This window comes from Gallinula chloropus (assembly GCF_964237585.1).
Source record: "Gallinula chloropus genome assembly, chromosome: 5".
NCBI classification, from domain to species: Eukaryota; Metazoa; Chordata; class Aves; order Gruiformes; family Rallidae; genus Gallinula; species Gallinula chloropus.
The window spans coordinates 1,925,968-1,944,505 of record NC_140090.1 but is presented as its reverse complement, the minus strand read 5'-3'; the positions used below and the strand labels follow the sequence as shown (position 1 = coordinate 1,944,505).

Here is an 18,538-nt window from a genome sequence, read left to right as displayed (position 1 = left end):
TGGGCAGGGGTGAGGCAAAAGCTGGCTCACAGCTGCTGTGAGAGAATATTTTCCAGGTGGGCTTTGCTAAAAATACAGTCTCCAAGTCACAATGAATTTGAAGTAACTTAAACTAAACCAGTTCATCCTGGTACTGTGTGTTATGGTAGCTGAGGTACTCAGCCCTTACCAAACCTGGGTTCCTCTCACCTGTGAGATTCTCTTGATCCTGGTCCACGCGCTTTCGCTCCATTTGTACCACTTTCCTTTGGATGCCCCTGTAGCTGATGTCACTGAAGTCCTGCATGTTCTTCTTCACACGCTCTGTTATGGGGTCGGTCACTACAGGTGTGAACGTACCTTTGGTTTTCTCAAAGTCTTCATGGTATTTCACCTGCAATGTAAAAGGAACCGTCTGGTCTCTGCAGCAAAGAGAAGACCTTTTCATTCCTGCTTACCTTAGGTGAATGTCTCATGGAGCAGTGACTGCTCTGCTGAACTTTTGCCTTCTCCTTCCAAGCAACAAGGAGAGAGCCTGTGCCTCTCCCCTAGTCCCTCTCCCCTCAAGCCTTTGGGTAACAAGCTCAGGATGCATGCACTGTCCTGGCACTGCCCCCACCAATGGCGCAGGGCCAGGGGTATGGTTTCATGTGACTCTCTTGCCAGGTGCTAAAGAAGAGCTCTATGGCTGCTCTTACTGTAGAGATGTGCTTCTGGGTCTCCCGCACGCGCCGCATCTCAGGGGTATCCAGCACATAGGCAGCTTTGCCTTGGACTTGTTTTCGGAAACTGTCTGAATAAAGAACCTGCCAGGGGAGAAGGAGGAGGTGAGGTGAGGCGAGGTGAGCACAGCGACAGCGCTGCACCCGCAGCACTAGGAAGGAGCTGGGCTACATGGCAAAGAACCCAGCAGCAGCTCTGGGGTGAGTAACATTAGAGGGCAAAGCAAAGTTCTTTTCAGAATCAGGTGAGACCTCGACAGCTCTGGATGGGATCCCAGCCGGTCCCTGTCTTAACTCAAAGCTCCTCTCTTGACCTGCTAACGCAGCAATAATGGTCTAGGCACTCCTGTATATTTGACATGTGCCTTGCTGCCTTCAGGGAAGGTATCCGTGGGAAACAGCATCATTCCACCTCTATTTATCTCTCTCCTGCTGGGGTGTAGGGTTTCCATGTTGAGTGATACCTGTTGCATCGTGTCTGTAAACATTGGCTTGCAGCTATTGTGTCACTGGATTGATGGGACAAGCCATGGCAGCATTCAAAGGCAGGCTGGCTGCGCTCTGAGCAACCTGGCTGCGGTGAAGATGTCCCTGCTCACAGCAGGGGGTTGCACTAGCTGCCCTGGAAAGGTTCTTCCTCCCCCAAACCAGTCCAGGGTTCTATGGTGTGTGAGGTAGATACCCAGACTGGAAATGGTTATGGCAGGATTCACCTCTGGAGAAACAGAGGTTGCTAAAGAAGGCACGTCCAGCTCTGGCATGGCTTTATACAGCCATGGGTGTGTTGATGTCACACTGCTCCTGTAAGGGTCTCAGGGACCCCACCGTTACCTGTCTAACACCTTGTCCTTTCCTGGCTGAACAGAACGTACCGAGCTGATGTTCTCCTGATTGCGTTTCGCTCTCTCCATCTCCGGGGTCATCGGGGTTGGGGTGCCTTTTGCCAGGTTCTCCTTGTACAGAACCTGCAGTGCACAAAAAGGCATCCACAAGTCAGGAACGATTCATGGAGCTGTAAAGGGGGGTTATTGCTTAAGCACAGTCACCACCACAGGGGTAGAAAAGATCTTGGGAAATAAAGCAGCTAAGAAGTTATTTGCTAGAGCGAAAGGTAGAAATCACAGGGAAAAATAGGCAAAATGAAGGAAAAACTGGGAAAAACAAGGCCAAATTAGAAGTGGAGTGTTTGCTCAGAACAGTTATGTTTAAGATAAGGTGGGAGCCGCCTTTCAGTACCGAGCTAATGTGTTCTTGGTTGCGTCTGACTCTCTCCATCTCTGGAGTGACCGGTGTGGGGGTTGCCTTCCCTAAGCCTTCTTTGTATACAACCTACAGATCACAAAGTAACTCAGTGTCACAAGAATACAGGCGAAATACAGGTGAAAACTGCCGCGTTACGGGGTTTAGAGTCAACACCATCCCTTACCAAGGGAAAGACAGATCAGAGAAAAACAGGATTAAAAAGTTAATTGAGAAGAAAAATATTCTTTTAAGTACTTTAAGAGATGACTTTTTAAGTTTGAGGGACAAAAATTAGAGGGTTAAATAAAACCAGGCAGACTTAGGTTATAAAAAAGTGCTCTGTCATGTCATGTCCCCTTTACTTCTTCCAGACAATACCGAGCTAATCTGTTCTTGATTGCGTTTGACTCTCTCCATCTCTGGAGTGATTGGTGTGGGGGTCGCTCGCCCCAAGTTTTCTTTGTACAACACCTGTGGGATACAGAAGATGTATCCAGTAGCTTAAAATCCTCCCAGTATCAAAAGGGTTTGAACACAAAGCATTACTTGGTTATCAAATTTAAAAAAAAAAAAACAAACCACGAAACACCCCCCCAAAAAAAAAAGATCAGGACTGATTATGGGATTGCAGCACTGCACAAGAGCCAAACACCCACTGCTGTGAGGAAGGGTAAGAAAAAGACACTGGAAAAGAAAAGCTTGTTATTTCTCTGGTTAACAAAGACGGGCTCTATCCAGCTCCAACTCTGAAGACAGCTCCAGCTGCTTAGGGAAGCTGCCTTGGGCCCTAGAGAGCTACTTGAGAAATGGTTTATCTCTACTTGGAGCATTTGGTGACCTTTATGGGAGGGAGGAGGAAGTTGTTTTGTTACCACATTGCATCTGGGGTGGCCAAATAACAAGGGGTGCTGGGGGGGTGCATGTCTGGGTGCACCACACCATTACACCTATGCATTGCCCCAGTCCCTGAGGCCACCTGAGCAGCTCCCCTCAGGTGCCAGTTGGAACAGGACCTGTTGCATTCCTGTTGTGTCATGGTCTAAGTCACCTGTTGGCAACACGATCTCGGTGGGGGGGGTCGGAGAGCTGGGCTTTTCCAGGGTGGGTGGGTTTCACTAAAGTCAAATATCCCTGAAAATAAAGCCAGGAGAAGCTTACACATTAAGAATGGAGAGCTAAACCAGACTGCCTTCCCCCAAGGATGCTTCACACTGGCTGGATAGAGCCCATGGCTATGCAAACTGAACTGTAGGACAGGCCCAAATCTCTGGCTCAGACTGTTAACACTGAAGTAATTCTATTTTTAGAAGTGATTAATTTGCAGGAACAAGAATATCTATTTTTAAAACTAAAATCAGCTTTCAGTCAGGAGTTAGGATGTTACTGTATTAAGATATAAGCAGAAAGGAAAAAAGTAATCTGTTTTTAAGGTACCGAGCTAATGATCTCTTGATTGCGTTTGACTCTCTCCATCTCTGGAGTGATTGGTGTTGGGGTCACTTTCCCCACATTTTCTTTGTACAAAACCTACAGGATACAAGGGAGTATCCAAATGTCATTAAAAAGGCATCACCACCACCCCCCAAAAGAAACCCCAGCCACAAACCCAACCCAACAACAGAGCTTTTGAACCATGACACTTAGAAAGGGTTAGATTTGGGGCACGCTGCTGGCCCCAGAGAAGCAAAGGGAGCTTTGCCACTGAGCTGCTAGGATGCAGAACACCCCCACCCCTCCACAGAATCAACTCTGCATGAAAGCACAAGAGTAGTAAGAGAGGGTTACAAACAAGTTCCAGAGAAACAATATTCATCCCAAACAAGGTCAGACCCGGCCCTGGAACAATCCTGCTTCAGCCAGTGTTAAGCAGCAGGTACTGAGATGAGTGGGGCAGCACGGAGGCTGGGGGGGGTGGGGGGGTGGTGGTTATGCTATGGTGGGTTCACTCTGTAGTTAGCCAGCACAGCTTACTAAACCTGCTACAGTTGGGTTAACCACGTCATTAAGAACTGATTTCCTGTTCCAAGTACCGAGCTAATGATCTCTTGATTGCGTTTGACTCTTTCCATCTCAGGAGTGACGGGTGTTGGGGTTGCTTTCCCTATGTTTTCTTTATACAACACCTATGAGACATAAGAAAGGAGCCAAAGAAAACAGCAATAAACAAACAAACACCTGGCTGAAAGGCAAACAAACACCTAAGCCTTTTTGCCATGTATTTTCCAGGACCCAGGTAGTACAGGTGTCTTTAAAGCAGGTACTTAGCAGTACTGTACTAGGGAAGCAGGGGTTGGCATACAGGCTTCCTAACTAACTGCAGGATCACTCAGAATAAATAGTGTAAGTGCTACAACAATCCAGCAGTGAGGGGCTGAGGGTGTTACAGATGTGTAAATTATAATCTGTCAAAGAAAGGCTGCTGGGATCACAGAGCAAAAGAGTCTGTTGTTAGGTGGGTTGTTTAGGATTAAAACAGGGCATTAAAATCACTCTTTAGAAAAGGAATAGAGGCTGTCATGAGTTACAGGCACCACTGGAAACCCCAGGAAGAGGCAATCACTGGGTGAGCTGCTTGAGAGCTGGGGTCAGCATTATTTTGGAACGAGGGTTACAAGGTCTGTTTATTAAAACTGTTAAAATGGCCTTTTCAGCAGCATTAAAGGGAACTTTTCTCCTTGGCAAAGTACCGAGCTACAGATCTCTTGATTGCGTTTGGCCCTCTCCATCTCAGGAGTGACAGGAGTGGGGGTTCCAGTCCCCACGTTCTCTTTGTACAACACCTGCATCCAAAAACATAATCACAGCTCAGGAATGACAACACCCGACATGAAGGCACATCTCTGAGTCTGCTGGAGCTCAAGCTGTTCTAACCCTGAAAGCTTCCCCTGGAAGCAGTGAAGACAGGGATTGTATCTGCAAGGGCCTGAAGGACAGACATCTATGGATTTATCTTAGGGTGGACCTCTTACATTAAATACATTATCAGGTGGAGGGGAGCTTTTAAGACTACCAGTGGATCCCGCTGGAAAGCTGGACCCTCCCTCTTCTATAATAACAATGTGAAAATAGGAAAGAGATAAAGACTTTTTATAAAGAAACCCAGTGAAAAATCCAAACCACATATAAAGGAAGAAAAAGGAAGTTGGAACAGGGAGCAAAATGGTTAAAAACATTTAGGATTTTGTAAATAATTATACATATGAAGAAGTGGTAGGTCAGTAACACTGGAAAATACAGGACAGCAAAGAAGAAAGATGTTTTTAGAGGTGATTACGTGTAAGGGAGGAGTGGAATTACTCATTTTTTAGTTAAAAGGTTTAAGTGGAGTTAAAGGGAATACTTCTGTTCCTCCACAAAATACCGAGCTAATGTGTTCTTGATTGCGTTTGACTCTCTCAACCTCAGGAGTGACAGGGGTTGGGGTTCCTGTCCCCAGGTCCTCTTTGTACAACACCTGCGGGGTGACACGGCTGCATTAAAAGACAACAAAGCAAGAAAGGACCAAGCAAACAACAGTGACACACAGCTTGCTGAGAAGACAGGCTGGGTGGTTCTCAAAGTCGCTCTGAGCCAAAGCTTGGGATTAAAGAGAAAGATTAAAATGCTGCTCAAAAACCACACGGCTAAAGACTCGTCCTCTGCAATGACTCCTGGCAGGAAGAGAGGGCTCCTTCCCAGTCAGCTTCTCAGGGGCTACAGAAGAAACCTCGATGGGTAAAGTCTTCCTAAAGGCAGAAAGTATCAAACACAAGACCAAAGGAGCCAAGGAATCAATTCTCTTTCATGTACCCATTCCACAAACATCACAGCAGGTTACACTGGCGTGTATTTGAGCAGAGTTATACTGAGGTCAGAGCCACGGGTTGTATCAGGCAATAATCATTTAGTTCTCACTTATAAAGCAAGTAACATCAGGGGGAAAAACCCACCACACAAAAACAAAACCAAGGGTTGCTGTGACTAAGGAAAAGAGGGTGGCTTTTCAAGAGCAGAAAATTAAAAAGAGAATCAGATTCAAAAGAAAGGTGGGATTAAAAGTTATTAAGATGCTGTAATAAAAAAGAGGAATGGGAATGATGTAAGTAATAATTATGAAGGAAAAAATCCCAAAGGGACCAGGATATTATTTTTGTGTAAGTTGATGGTAGAGGAACAAGATTTTTGTGTGTGTGTGTGTGTGTGTTAAAAGTGATTTAGAATAGATTAAAAGGGAGAGTGCTGGGTTTCAAATCCAAAAATACCGAGCTAATGTGTTCTTGATTGCGTTTGACTCTCTCAATCTCAGGAGTGACAGGCGTTGGGGTTCCTGTCCCCAGGTCCTCTTTGTATAACACCTGCGGGGTGACACGGCTGCATTAAAACCCAAAAGGAACAAGCAGACCCCAGTAACACTCTGTTTGCTGAGAAAACGCATGGACCATGAGAGGTGGGTTTCTGAGATGCTCTGAAGGAACACAGGGATTAAAACAAATCCCTAAAAATCAAGAACTAGTGTAAACCCTGATGCTGGAGTGAGGCACTGGCACAGCGGTATGGCTTTACCAGGATGCTAGAGCCCTTCCTGCCTTGCTGTCAAGTGGACATTTAGAATAGGTGAGTTCTTAGAAGATTAAAGTCTTGTATTAATTATACAGAAGTATTTGATTGTCTTCTCACCAGCGGTGAGGTAAACATTTCCTGACCATGCTTGAGTCATTGGAGGATTGGATCCCAGTGAGCCTGCCTTCCCAACAGCTTTCCTGAACACACAGCCCTCAAGGAAGAGTCACCTCCCCAAGGGAAACCCTACTTACTGTCCAGAGTTTATCATCAAAGGACCATGTCTGCATATTACAGGTAGGACACAGAGACATGATCATCATTAAGGCACGTCTGTGAAAGTGGTACCAGAGAAATGATGTTTACTGGTGCTGTGCTATCCTCCGTGACACCTTCCTCACCCTGAGAAGCATCCTAATGCTGCTGAACTGTGCTTCTGACACCCCTGGAGCAGTTTACACCCATGGGAAAGTGGAGCCAACAATATTACCTAAAGGAAGAAGGTACCAAACACAATGCAGAAGGAATAAAGCCATCGATTCTGTGCCATTTACCCACTCCATAACTGTCACAGCAGGTTACACGGGCGTGTGTCACTGTTACACCGAGGTCAGAGCCATGGGTTGGGATGAGGCAGTTTAGTTTTTATATGTGGGAAAACCAGGGGAAAACCAACAACCAAGGATTGGAGTGATCAAAAAAAGCAGATAAAAAAGAAGAAAAAAATATATTCAGAGTGTAAAGAAGGATGGAAACAAGGAATCTAAAAGTTATCATTAGTGAGATGATCTAATAAAACCAAAGTAACAGTTACGGAGGAAAAAGCATCAAAACGTGGGGAATAGGACAATCTTTTCTGTGTAAATTGATTATAGGGAAATGCAAGAGGATTTTTTTTGGTGTTAAAATTATTTTAAAAAATATTAAAAGGGAAATTGCTGCTTTCACATTAAAAAAATACCGAGCTAAAGTTCTCTTGATTGCGTTTGACTCTTTCAATCTCAGGAGTGACAGGGGTTGGGGTTCCTGTCCCCAGGTCCTCTTTGTACAACACCTACATAGAGTTTAAAAAAAGTTAAGAACAAAAAACAAAAGTGCTGCATTTGATGGAGGGAGGCCACACGTATTTTCACAACCACTAAGTATACTAGAAAGATGGAAAAATTAGGAAGCAGAAACCAGTGAACAGTTGTGGTGAATTCAGAGGGTGTCTTCTGCTAGTGAGAAACACTGCATCCTCATTCTTAGATATGCTTGAACAGAAGGATTAAGCATTAGAGGAATGGAATTAAGCAAAGAAAAACCAGTTTAAAAATGCAAAATAACTTATGATCCCCCCAAAAAAGCTTCAAAAATTAAAGGACATCTTAAAGCAGCCAGTGTTATGAGTATTAAAAAAAATTTTTACAAAATCCATACATAAAATGCAACAGATACTAAAAAATCAATAGGAGAAAGGGGATGGTTCTCTAAGGTTAAATTAGAGAGAATAGAAAATCTGCAGGTGTTAAATAGCCACAGGTAACATTGGTGGTTTCCTCAAATACCGAGCTAAAGTTTTCTTGATTGCGTTTGACCCTCTCCATCTCAGGAGTGACAGGCACTGGGGTTCCAATGCCCAGCTCCTCTCTGTACAACACCTGTGTGGCAACAGGGGAGCAGCAAAGAAAACAATAAGGAAAAGGAAAAAAGGAAAAAAGGAAAAAGGAAAAAGGAAAAAGGAAAAAGGAAAAAGGAAAAAGGAAAAAGGAAAAGAAAGGGAAAGGAGGATAGGGAGAGGAGAGAGAGAAGACAAGTAATTTAACATAGTGACATTTTAAAGTATGAAAGAAAGAGTTTTGTCAGCCCTGTTCAAAGATGAGCCAAAAAAAAATCTCCATTAAAATAATCAGCTAAAGCCACTGTGGCTTTGTTGTCATCTCACCTGGGCACACAAATAATGCCAGCAAGAACCACAACCGTACACAGGACAGCTTGAGCCAAGCCACCTGAAAACTCACTGTCAAGGGCTTTCCTTCCTCAGACAAAAGATGCTGCATCAGCACCTCTCCTCTAGGATTTCTCAACAGGCTCACCAGCATAAAGAAGAGCTGTGCTGACCTCAGAGACAATTAAATGTAGCAGAACGGGCAACAACAATGGTTTCTCTGAACTGCCCTATTAATCTCAAGCCAGGACTTAATTTTATATCAAACAGCCACATCTGCATTGCATCCACATTAGTCCTAAGCTGCTCTAATGAAAACAAATATGGAACAAAATTCTGACATAATGGCCATTTAACTGGAATGTGTCAGGAGCAGAAACAACCAGGACACAAACTCATCACAACAGCAGTTTTTCCTTAGATAGGCAGCGTTCCTCCTTATTTCATACTGCAGTGGCAGGGGTTTGCCACCCAGCTTGTGTTGCAAAGACCTGTAGGAGACAGGAAAGCATCCAGCACAGCGAGACTGGGGAAAGAGAGGCAGCACACCCTAGTTGCATTAGGTGGTGTTGCTTCAGGAAGCATTAGGAGGTCGTTTTCCATTTGTGGTGAGTCTGAAGGCTGTTAGAATACTTGGTTATGGAGGAGGAGTGGCAGCACTCAGATGACTACTATGTCTTTGGGAAGAAGAGTAAGGTACCACTCGACTGCTTTAAGTAAGGGAGGTTAAAGTCTCACAGCTGGAACAGTGTAACACCAACTACGTTAGATTGAGTGAAAAAAATCAGAATATAGGGACACTGACGGGGTTTTAGTGATTTAGGAGAGAGGTGTGCAAAGTTCAGCACAGAACTGAAAGAGAAGTTTAATCTGGCAGAGTTAAAGGGGTGTGACTGGCGTTTGTTTCATTGAGCAGTACCGAGCTAATGTGTTCTTGGTTGCGTTTGACTCTCTCCATCTCTGGAGTGACCGGTGTTGGGGTGCCGGTCCCCAAGCCCTCTTTGTATAACACCTGTGAGGTACAAGAAAGTTTCCACAAAAACAGCACTCAACACAGGCCAAACCATTACATCTGGCGATTTTGTGAGTTATGTTTAGCGTTAGGATTGCTTTTTAATTAAGTTCACACTTGTTCTAGAGGAAAATATTAAGGAAGAGGCTGCTGGGTGATTATTCTGTAAATATATGACTAGAGGTACTAGAAGAGAAGGGGTTAAGATAGAACAAACAGGGAGAGAAACGTTAATTTCACAACTTACTTCCAGTTTTGGTTCTTAAGAGAAACGCATGGAAAGTTGTAAATCACCAAGAAAAGTTAACCCACAAGAAGGTGGAATATAAATGAGTTAAAAATTATTGCCCAGGAAAAGTCAGGAGCGGGGTGAGATACTAAACCACTGAGGAAAAACGGATTACATGTTAGGATGTTATGCAAAAATAAGTTGTTATAATCGATTTATATTCGTTTAAATACCGAGCTAATGTGTTCTTGATTGCGTTTGACTCTCTCTATTTCTGGAGTGACAGGGGTTGGGATACCTGTCCCCAGGTCCTCTTTGTACAACACCTGCAGAACACAAGATGATATTCCTTCCACAACAACCGTAGTACATTCAGGTAGATAATTTACCTGGTTTCTAGGTGGATACAGTCTGGTCTTACACACTATATGTAAATCTGTGAGCAACTTATTTTACTCAATGAGCATCTTGGTAAGTACAGTCACCAACCTGCCCAGCAAAGTACTTAATGTCTGTTGAGGTGTTTGAACACCCAGGAGTCCAGCACAGTAAAGACACAAGTTTAAATACTCTACTGACCTGCCCTGAAAAGTAGGCATGTTTTGCTTTTCATCTTAGTTCAGAAAGTGGGAGAGTATTACTTCACAGTAGTACTTGGCATTTTTGTTGGTTTTCTTGCTTTTGGGGGTTTGGTTTTGGTTTATTTTTTATGGCATTAACAAACACCTGACCCTTTTATAGTAAGATTAATAAAAATACTTAGTTGTGGGCTCCATTTCACTTTGATCATTGTGAGTACTTGTTCAGAACACCACTTTTTTACTTTGCTTTAGGTCCCAAGTAAGAAAAACAATTGAGTTTTAGCTCTCATAATAGTCAATTTAAATTAACCTGTAATTGTTTGATATTAAAACTTTAACAAATTGCATTTTTCATTAAAGTTGCCTGGGTTGGTTTAAAAACCTAACCAGGCAGCAATACATTACAAATGCACTCAGGGTTCTGGTTGCAACTAGGAAAATATTGGCAACAAAACAAGCTAACAAAACAAAAGGTATTTCACTGCTTGGTGTCACCAAAACCCTGAAAACCATACAAAAATGAAGCATTCCCAGCCAGGGAAACCTAATTATGTAAAAGGTTCGAAAAAATGAAGAATCATTAAAAAAAACCAACTGAATTGTGCAAAACCTGAGCTGTAAAACACATCTAACAAGGTAACTCAAAAGGGAAACAGTACTTAGAATCTCAGGAATGGAAAATCATAAGACACTTGTTATGTGGGTGTCACTGGTCCTCAGCACCTCACAGCAAACATCTGAGATGCCAACACCCAGAAGACCATGTCTTGCCTCAGTTCTGGATGCAGAGATCAAGGCAAAGCAGCAGCTCAGAATCAGGACAGCATGTGGTGGTTATTAAAATATACACTTAACTGGGGGATATGGGAAGACCTAGGTACTGCTTCCACTTCTGTCACTAGGGTTTGTGATTACAGAAAAGGCTCCAAATACTTTTTTCCATAAAGGTTTCTTGTTTTTTTTTCAAAATAATGATAAAAACCATCATTTTGGGTATTGTTTTGTTTCCAGTTCTGTGGTCAGAAAAGGGCCACAGAAGTGATACCAGGAAGTGGCTGATCATAATGATTACTGCAAAGTTCAGGTATTTAAACTTCCTGCTGCTCAATACAGGGATTTAAGAGGCCTGCTCTCTTTTCCATTACAAGTAACCACAAAGCTGACCAAAGCTTGGTGCTTGAGATCTGCACAAGTACATAGGTAAGGAGAAAATATCGACCATTACCGAACTGATGTGCTTCTGGGTCTCCTTGACACGCTTCACTTCAGGCAGGTCAGGAATTGGAGTTCCCTTTCCAATACTCTCCTTGTATTTAATCTACAAAGGCACAGACATCAGAAAGAAGTAAAAGGACTTACCCAACAGCACAGCTGATGAAGACATGTGAAACAGGTTATGAATAAAGAAAAATAGGCCCTTTATGCCCATTTTTAGGTAAAAATAGAAGTCTTGTTTGTGCTATTGTTGTGCAATTTTCCAATTGAAGCTTAATACCCAACAAATTTGGGTATCTAACATCTCCCAGGAGCTTAGCTTCAGCAAGAGAACACCCACTCACCCCCTACCCTCAAGTTAAAACAACTGAAGCATTTCAAGGTTTCTTACACAGAGTTCCAAAACCCTGTGCTGTTAAACGTTTTAAGTCATTTCTACAAATTTTAGCTGAATGGCACTGAAATAGGCACCTGGATTCTATGTGGATCCACCAAGAGCGTTACCCTGATCTCAAGGAGACTCAAAATTTAAAAGCTCTGTCTTCTAACATGAGCAGAGAGCTGCTGTGAAAGTGTTCCCAACATCTTTACAAGCCATCTGCAATTTCAGCTGTTGAGGAGATGTCACTCTGAATGGCACGTTACTAAAAGGGTTAACTAAACCCAGGTATAAACACCTTTGAACCTGATACTATTTGGGCTTTCTACCAACCAAAGAAGAATTTGGGATTTGTAATAATCTGTTATAGTGCACAAAGGTGAGCAGCATCATACAACATCTTGGCTTTTCTACTTCAGCATAACAAAATACCCATGTCCCACAAGAACGTAGTTAACATACTACACAGGGAACGAACTGGCTGAGCTGTTAGTATGTTTTACACTAGAATGATGTCAGCATTTGGAAAGGCATGACAAAGACAGTGTTGAAAGAAAAGGAACATATACAGTTATGCCAGTTTTAGAGTGTTACACAATTTTTTGACACATCAAGTTTTACAAGACATGCTTTAGTAAGGCTTCTGCCTCTGTTTGTCCTGGCATCCTCATGGAGAAGCTGCCAAAGTACAGCTGAGGTGAGTGCATGGTGAGGTGGACTGAAAACTGACTGAACTTCCAGGCCCAGAGCATTTTGATTGGTGGCACAAGGGCCAGTTGGAGGCAAGTCACCAGTGGCGTACCCCTGGGGTCAATACTCGGGCTAGTCCTGTTTAACATCCTCATTATGGACCTGGAGGTTGCACCCTCAGCAGGTTGTGGTGTCACCAACAGGGTCTTCAACAGGCTGGAGAAATGGGCTGAGGGGCACCTCATGAAATGGGGAAATGCAAAGCCCTACACCTGGGGAGGAGTAACCCCAGGTGACAGCACTTCTGGGGCCTAGTGTGGGGCAGCAGCAGCTTTGTAGAGAGGATGAGGGTAACCAAGCTGACCATGAGCCAGCAAAGCAGCCTCATGACAAAGAAGGCCAACAGAATCCTCAGCTGCACTAAGGAGGGCATGGCCAGCAGGTCAAGGGAGGGGACCCTTCCCTTTACTCAACACTGGTGAGGCCACACCTGTACTTCTGTGTCCAGGTCTCGGCTTGCCAGGACAAGGTATGGATTTACTGGAGCTAGTCCAGTGCAGGGCTACAAAGATAAGTATCTTTGATGTGAGAAGAGGCTTAGAGTAGTGGAACTCTCCAGCCTGGAGAAGAGGAGTCTTGGGAGGATCTTACCAAGATGTGCAAACATCTAGTGGGAGGGATCAAAGACTCTCTTCTCAGTAGCGTTCAGTGGCAGGACAGGAGATAACAGCCACAATTAAGACCCAGAAAATTCAATGTGAACACAGGAAAACACTTTTATCACTCTGAGGGTGGTCAGACACTGGAACAGGTTGCCAGAGAGGTTATGGGGTCTCCATCCTTTGAGATATTCAAAACTCAACTGGATGTGGTTCAAAGGCAACCTGCTCTACTTGATTCTGCTTGAGCAATGGGGCTGGAGCAGATGACCTCAAGAGGTCATTTCCAGCCTGCTGTGATTCAGTGCTAAGTAAACTGTGTTTGGGATGGGAGTAAAATGGTGGCAAGAGCTCTCACATTGTAGAAATGGATTGTAAGTAACAAATCAAAGGGTTACTGTTCAAGTAAAGAAAATAGGCAAAAACTTTTAGAAAGTAGTCCTTAGCTGGATGGATTACTGCCAAGCTACTGTTAGCAACACTTCAAGAAATAAGAGGGGATAAAGATACATTATTTCAAGGTGAATTAGCACTGGTAGAGTGTTAAAAATCAATTCTTTTGTACCGAGCTAATTGCATCCTGGGTTCGTTTAACTCTCTGCATCTCTGGTGTCTTTTCAATGGTAGTTCCAGTTCCAATATCTTCTTTATATAAAATCTTAATATTTAGAATGAAGACAACAAAGTTAAGCATACAAAACACAACATTATTTCTTCTAGAGAGGGGATAGGGGCTCATGACAGCAATGTGTACACAAATGCAGGCTGAAAGCCAATTTGGAGGGTCACCTCCAGCCACTGCCTTATTGCCTACTGAAGTCTGTCCTAATGCATGCCACTTACACCTGAAGTAACTCATTTTAAGTAGAACATATTAGTTGTAGACTAATTTTAGGATTGAAGAGTGGGTTTTGTTCTAGCTCTAATTTGTTCCTTTATTCTAAGCTGATTTATTATGTTTCCCACAAATTTATTCTACTTCAGCTACTTACTACGCTAAGGGTGCTAGTGGGGAAACAGTACAGCCGGCTTTGGGCACGTCATGGTAACAAGTGAGTGGTGAAACCAGGCAGACAGTTCACTTGTCGCTGAAGGAAGACAGTTGCAACACAGCTGAACTACACTGCTTACATGGTAACAGGACAAAATAAAGGTCAATACTACCAATACTGATTTCAGCTCTGGATTGATTGTTTACCTATCTCACAGCTCTGTACATGTGGAGGGCACTCCACAAAGACTCTAGATAGAAAGGGGTAGCAAAAGACAGCGAAATCTACTTAGAATAAATTGAGGTTTGTTTGGCAAAGTTCCAATAGATATTTAAGCAGGTCAAGAACATAAGTACCTGTAAGGTAAGAGCCAAATATAATTATTTTATTAACTGTATTAAACTCTTTTTTTTTTTGAATGAGTACTGAAAAAGAGAGTAACCATACCGAGCTGAAATTCTTCTGGTTTTCTTTCACACGCAGCATTTCTGGTGTGTCTTGCACAACTGTGACCTTCCCTTTACTGTTCTGCAGGTCCCACTGATACTGAAGCTGTTAAATAAGTTAAACATAAAATGTTCACACTCTGCCATGAAAACCTTCTCAGAGTTTTCTTTGAAGATGAGAAAACAATATTTTCAAGAACACCTTATCAGGGGATGATTTTAATCATCATTTTAACGTGATGTAGAGATGTACTACAGGAACAGGTACTCTCATTTAAATTAGCAACAGGAAATCCTTAACTAGGTTCAGTGAAAAATCTTGAAAGGGGGCAGACTCCACAAAAAAATGACTCAACAAGGGAAGTTATGGATCTGAAGTCAGCTCATACAGTTCTATTACTGCCATACAGGCTGGCAGGCAGTCCCACTGCCACCAACAGACAACTCAGGCAAGTATAGTTCCCTATTTCTTGGAAGGGAATTGTCAAAGAACTGCAGCAGAAAGGGTTTTTTTTTCCATTAAAATTACAGAATCACAATTATTATCACAAGAAAATTACACATCCCTGTGTAAAGGCATAAGTGGGGGGCTGCATACACAGTGAACTCTCTAACCGGAGATCCTAAAGAATAAAACAGCAGCCTGGTTGGGCTGAGGGTGTGATCTCCAAACCTTGCTAACTGACAAAAAGCTGAATTATTTTTATTATTTGACAGTAACAGTGTTGGTTATTTATATACACACCGTGCTGAAGTTCTTCTGATTCTCACGGACTCTCTGCATTTCTGGTGTGTCTGCTACAGGCACATAGTATGGCATGGTCCTCTCTGCATCTTCCTTGTACTTTTTCTGAGAGAAAATAGAAAATATATTTGACTGATACACAAGCAGTAACAAGCAACCTGGTATTACTGACTGTTGCATAATTCCCATCTTTAGGGAAACGTGAGCACTTCTGTGATGTAAATTAAGATTACACCTCTGTGTAAGACTTCTTTCAAACATTAAGTGATTAAAGGAGTAGGAAAATCAAGCTAAACCTCCTTAGAAAATAATTAGCTTTGCCATTGCAAAAGCAATAGAAATTCTTGTTTCATTTTATGAAGTATTAAAACAAATTCATTTCAATACTGAAATGGAACTTCAGAGTAAGAGATGCCCCATCCCAGCTCTACTGAAATTTGTGGGTTTGGTGTATCTCTTGAATGTTGTAACAGGTAGTTACTTCAGTGCTCCAAATTAGTATCCACTCGTGGTTCCCACATGAGCAGTGATTACATTGCTTCACTCAAGATACCTGGCTTGAAAGGTTCTTGACCTGCTGGGCATGAATAATGTCTGGAGTATCCACAACACTGGTGTAGTTGGCTTTCTCCATCTCTGCCAACTGTTTGTATTTGATCTGCGGGGAGAAGCTCACATTTAGGGGCCTTAACCACATCTTGAGAGCTATTTTCATTTGGTTTAATCAGAAAGAACTGTTCATAGATTTTCCCTTAAAGAAGACATCAGATATTCCCACATACCTGGCTGGCAATGTCAGTGGCATTCTTTGCTCTCACAAAATCTGGTGTCTCCAAAGCCAGCTCTGTCAAGCCTTTTCCTCGGATTTCTAATTCCAAGGCTTTTTTATACTCTTTCTGCAGATGAAGACAGTAAACAGATACTTCATCAAGATCAACACAATACCTGGAGCAACTTTAGGTAGTTTAATGACCACACTATAAAATAGGAATAGCACTAATATAGGCTCACAACAAAACACATACGATGTCATTACAGTGTGTATTTTGCGACTCAGATCTTGGGAACAAACAGCCCTAGTCCAGCAGTAACTGCAGCACACTACAGGCCAGCTGTATTAAGGTCACTCTTGCTTCTCACAGCAGTCATCTCAAAGTGTGAGTTCCTTTAGGAACAGCACCTCTTTCCCACTTATGTTCCTGACAGTAACTGCAAAGCCAGAAAAGAGCTTGCTTAAAAGTTCAGGGTCCCAGTCACCCATACACATTCTTTTTTCCCTCTCTACTCAAGAGTCTCTAGGGAATGACAAAGCTCCTACTAGTGCTAGACAGCCATAAGCATTTACTAGTTGGATGCTTTTATCTCCATTTAGTTTAGTTATTTTCTGACAGTTTTTGATGTACCTCATTCAGGATCTGAGTTGCATTCTTCGCTCTTAACATGTCTGGAGTCTCCTCTAAGGCTGTTAGGCCTTTCCCTTTGACACCTTCCTCCAGATCCTTCCTGTACTCTTTCTGAGAAAGAAAAGGAAAACTGCAAGACCAGACTAAACAGAGCTCTACAGTCCTCAGCTGTGTTGCAAAAACTGAAAAATAAATCAATCCAAAAACTCCAAAAGATTAAAAATAACCCCAAACAATAAAGAAGGTTGTGTAGGATTATATGAGAACCACTGCAATAGAATATAGTAATTATTATTTAAGATGAATTGCAAAGGCACACACAGATACACACTGGAACAGTTATGCAGATCAATGTCAGAAAGGGACACAGTAAATACAGTTAACAAACAATGTCCACAACGAATTAGATCACAACACAAACTGTATGTAAACATGCTCAGTGTGAATGGTTAGGATAAAGAAAGTGGTGAGGAAGAAATGCTGCTAAGAATACTTAGTGGAATTATTTTTGACAGAGGAAATAAGCACAGAGTAACTGCTACCTCGCTTGCTATTTTGGTTGCATATTTGACATGTAATAAGGATGGTGTAATCTCCAAGCCAGTAAGGTTTCTGCCCTTAATGGACTCTTCAAAGTCCCTCTTATATTCTTTCTAATGAGAGTAAGAAGAAAAAAAGCAAAATAGCAAATATTTATTAGATTATTTTTAATTACAATAAAAACTACTGGGAGGATGGAGCAGTGGTTTGGTATTAATGTTATAATGACAAGTTGCTACAGTCAGTGCTGGGGGCACATAAGGGAATAAATGCTATTTCTATTGCCACCCAAAACCAGCTCATTGCTTCCAACAGAAATATAACCTGACTCTGCCTCTTTTCTTTCCCCTACTTATTTGTATATGCAGAGAAAACATTCAGTGGAATTACTCCAACATAATGACTTAACAGCCTTATATAACTGTTGTGCAGCTTGTATCAGCCTTGATCTGTGACAGAACATGATTATACTTCAAACAAACAGAAAATAACTGCTCAAGGAAATAGAACAACATGTCAGTGAAGAATACTATGACAGCAGAGACAAACAGGAATTCAGTGGGTTTCTCGGGTGCAAAGAATAACCAGGGTACTTTCTATGGGCTACAAGAAGTGACACAGACTAAGGGAAATGTATTACACACTAACTTCCAAGGACTCAAAGACTTGCTTAAGCTTCATTTACTGATAGCATCTGGATGAAAAATTACAGACAATATACACTTCCTTGTGACACAGGAAAGCTTCATGAATTTTAAATGCAGTACTTCATAACCAATATAAAGAAATGTGATATAGCTGTAATTTTGCAGTCTATCAGCATGCACAAGAAGCAAGTATAACTGCCTGTTTAAATCACTGCGAAAGTTTAACTATATAAAATTAATTTTGAAGTTTCTTTAGCCTGCTAGTATTGATTTCAACCATACCTCACTCTGCATGAGCTGAGACTCCTTTGCAGTAAGGTATGTTGGAGTTTCAAAGTCCAACATAGGTTTGCCTTTTTCCTTCTCATACTTTTCTCTGTATTTCACCTGAGAAGAAAAATTGAAGAGTTACCCTCCTAAATAATGGAAGAACCAGGTCATTGACTAGTATGTGCTTACCTTGGTCTACAGATCTCTGGTAAAAATTCAATGCCTAATACCTGTTTACCTTCCTGAAATCTGTATTACTGACCATCAAATGATAAATCAAAGGTGAAATGTGCAGTGAAATATGTGAGCACTAAAATCCTA

At 42.2% G+C, this 18,538-nt stretch overlaps 1 protein-coding gene across 13 annotated transcripts in view; it reads right to left on the bottom strand.

Moving 5' to 3' along the window:
* The window catches only part of NEB (nebulin), a 117,020-nt gene that overhangs the window by 3,052 nt on the left and 95,430 nt on the right, over positions 1–18,538 (bottom strand). For 4 of the 13 annotated variants that reach the window (XM_084264247.1, XM_084264242.1, XM_084264250.1 and 1 more), the window contains 23 exons: positions 18,230–18,334; positions 17,303–17,413; positions 16,761–16,871; positions 16,140–16,253; positions 15,911–16,015; positions 15,358–15,462; positions 14,614–14,718; positions 13,740–13,832; positions 11,457–11,549; positions 9,884–9,976; positions 9,329–9,421; positions 8,030–8,122; positions 7,444–7,536; positions 6,185–6,277; positions 5,305–5,397; positions 4,631–4,723; positions 3,974–4,066; positions 3,378–3,470; positions 2,322–2,414; positions 1,938–2,030; positions 1,574–1,666; positions 678–785; positions 190–373 (listed from right to left, as the gene is read on the bottom strand). In XM_084264247.1, the coding sequence (XP_084120373.1) occupies positions 190–373; positions 678–785; positions 1,574–1,666; positions 1,938–2,030; positions 2,322–2,414; positions 3,378–3,470; positions 3,974–4,066; positions 4,631–4,723; positions 5,305–5,397; positions 6,185–6,277; positions 7,444–7,536; positions 8,030–8,122; positions 9,329–9,421; positions 9,884–9,976; positions 11,457–11,549; positions 13,740–13,832; positions 14,614–14,718; positions 15,358–15,462; positions 15,911–16,015; positions 16,140–16,253; positions 16,761–16,871; positions 17,303–17,413; positions 18,230–18,334 (2,350 nt within the window). The remainder of the gene's footprint in view (positions 1–189; positions 374–677; positions 786–1,573; positions 1,667–1,937; positions 2,031–2,321; positions 2,415–3,377; positions 3,471–3,973; positions 4,067–4,630; positions 4,724–5,304; positions 5,398–6,184; positions 6,278–7,443; positions 7,537–8,029; positions 8,123–9,328; positions 9,422–9,883; positions 9,977–11,456; positions 11,550–13,739; positions 13,833–14,613; positions 14,719–15,357; positions 15,463–15,910; positions 16,016–16,139; positions 16,254–16,760; positions 16,872–17,302; positions 17,414–18,229; positions 18,335–18,538) is intronic. The other 9 variants (XM_084264248.1, XM_084264249.1, XM_084264251.1 and 6 more) reach the window with 9 other exon arrangements.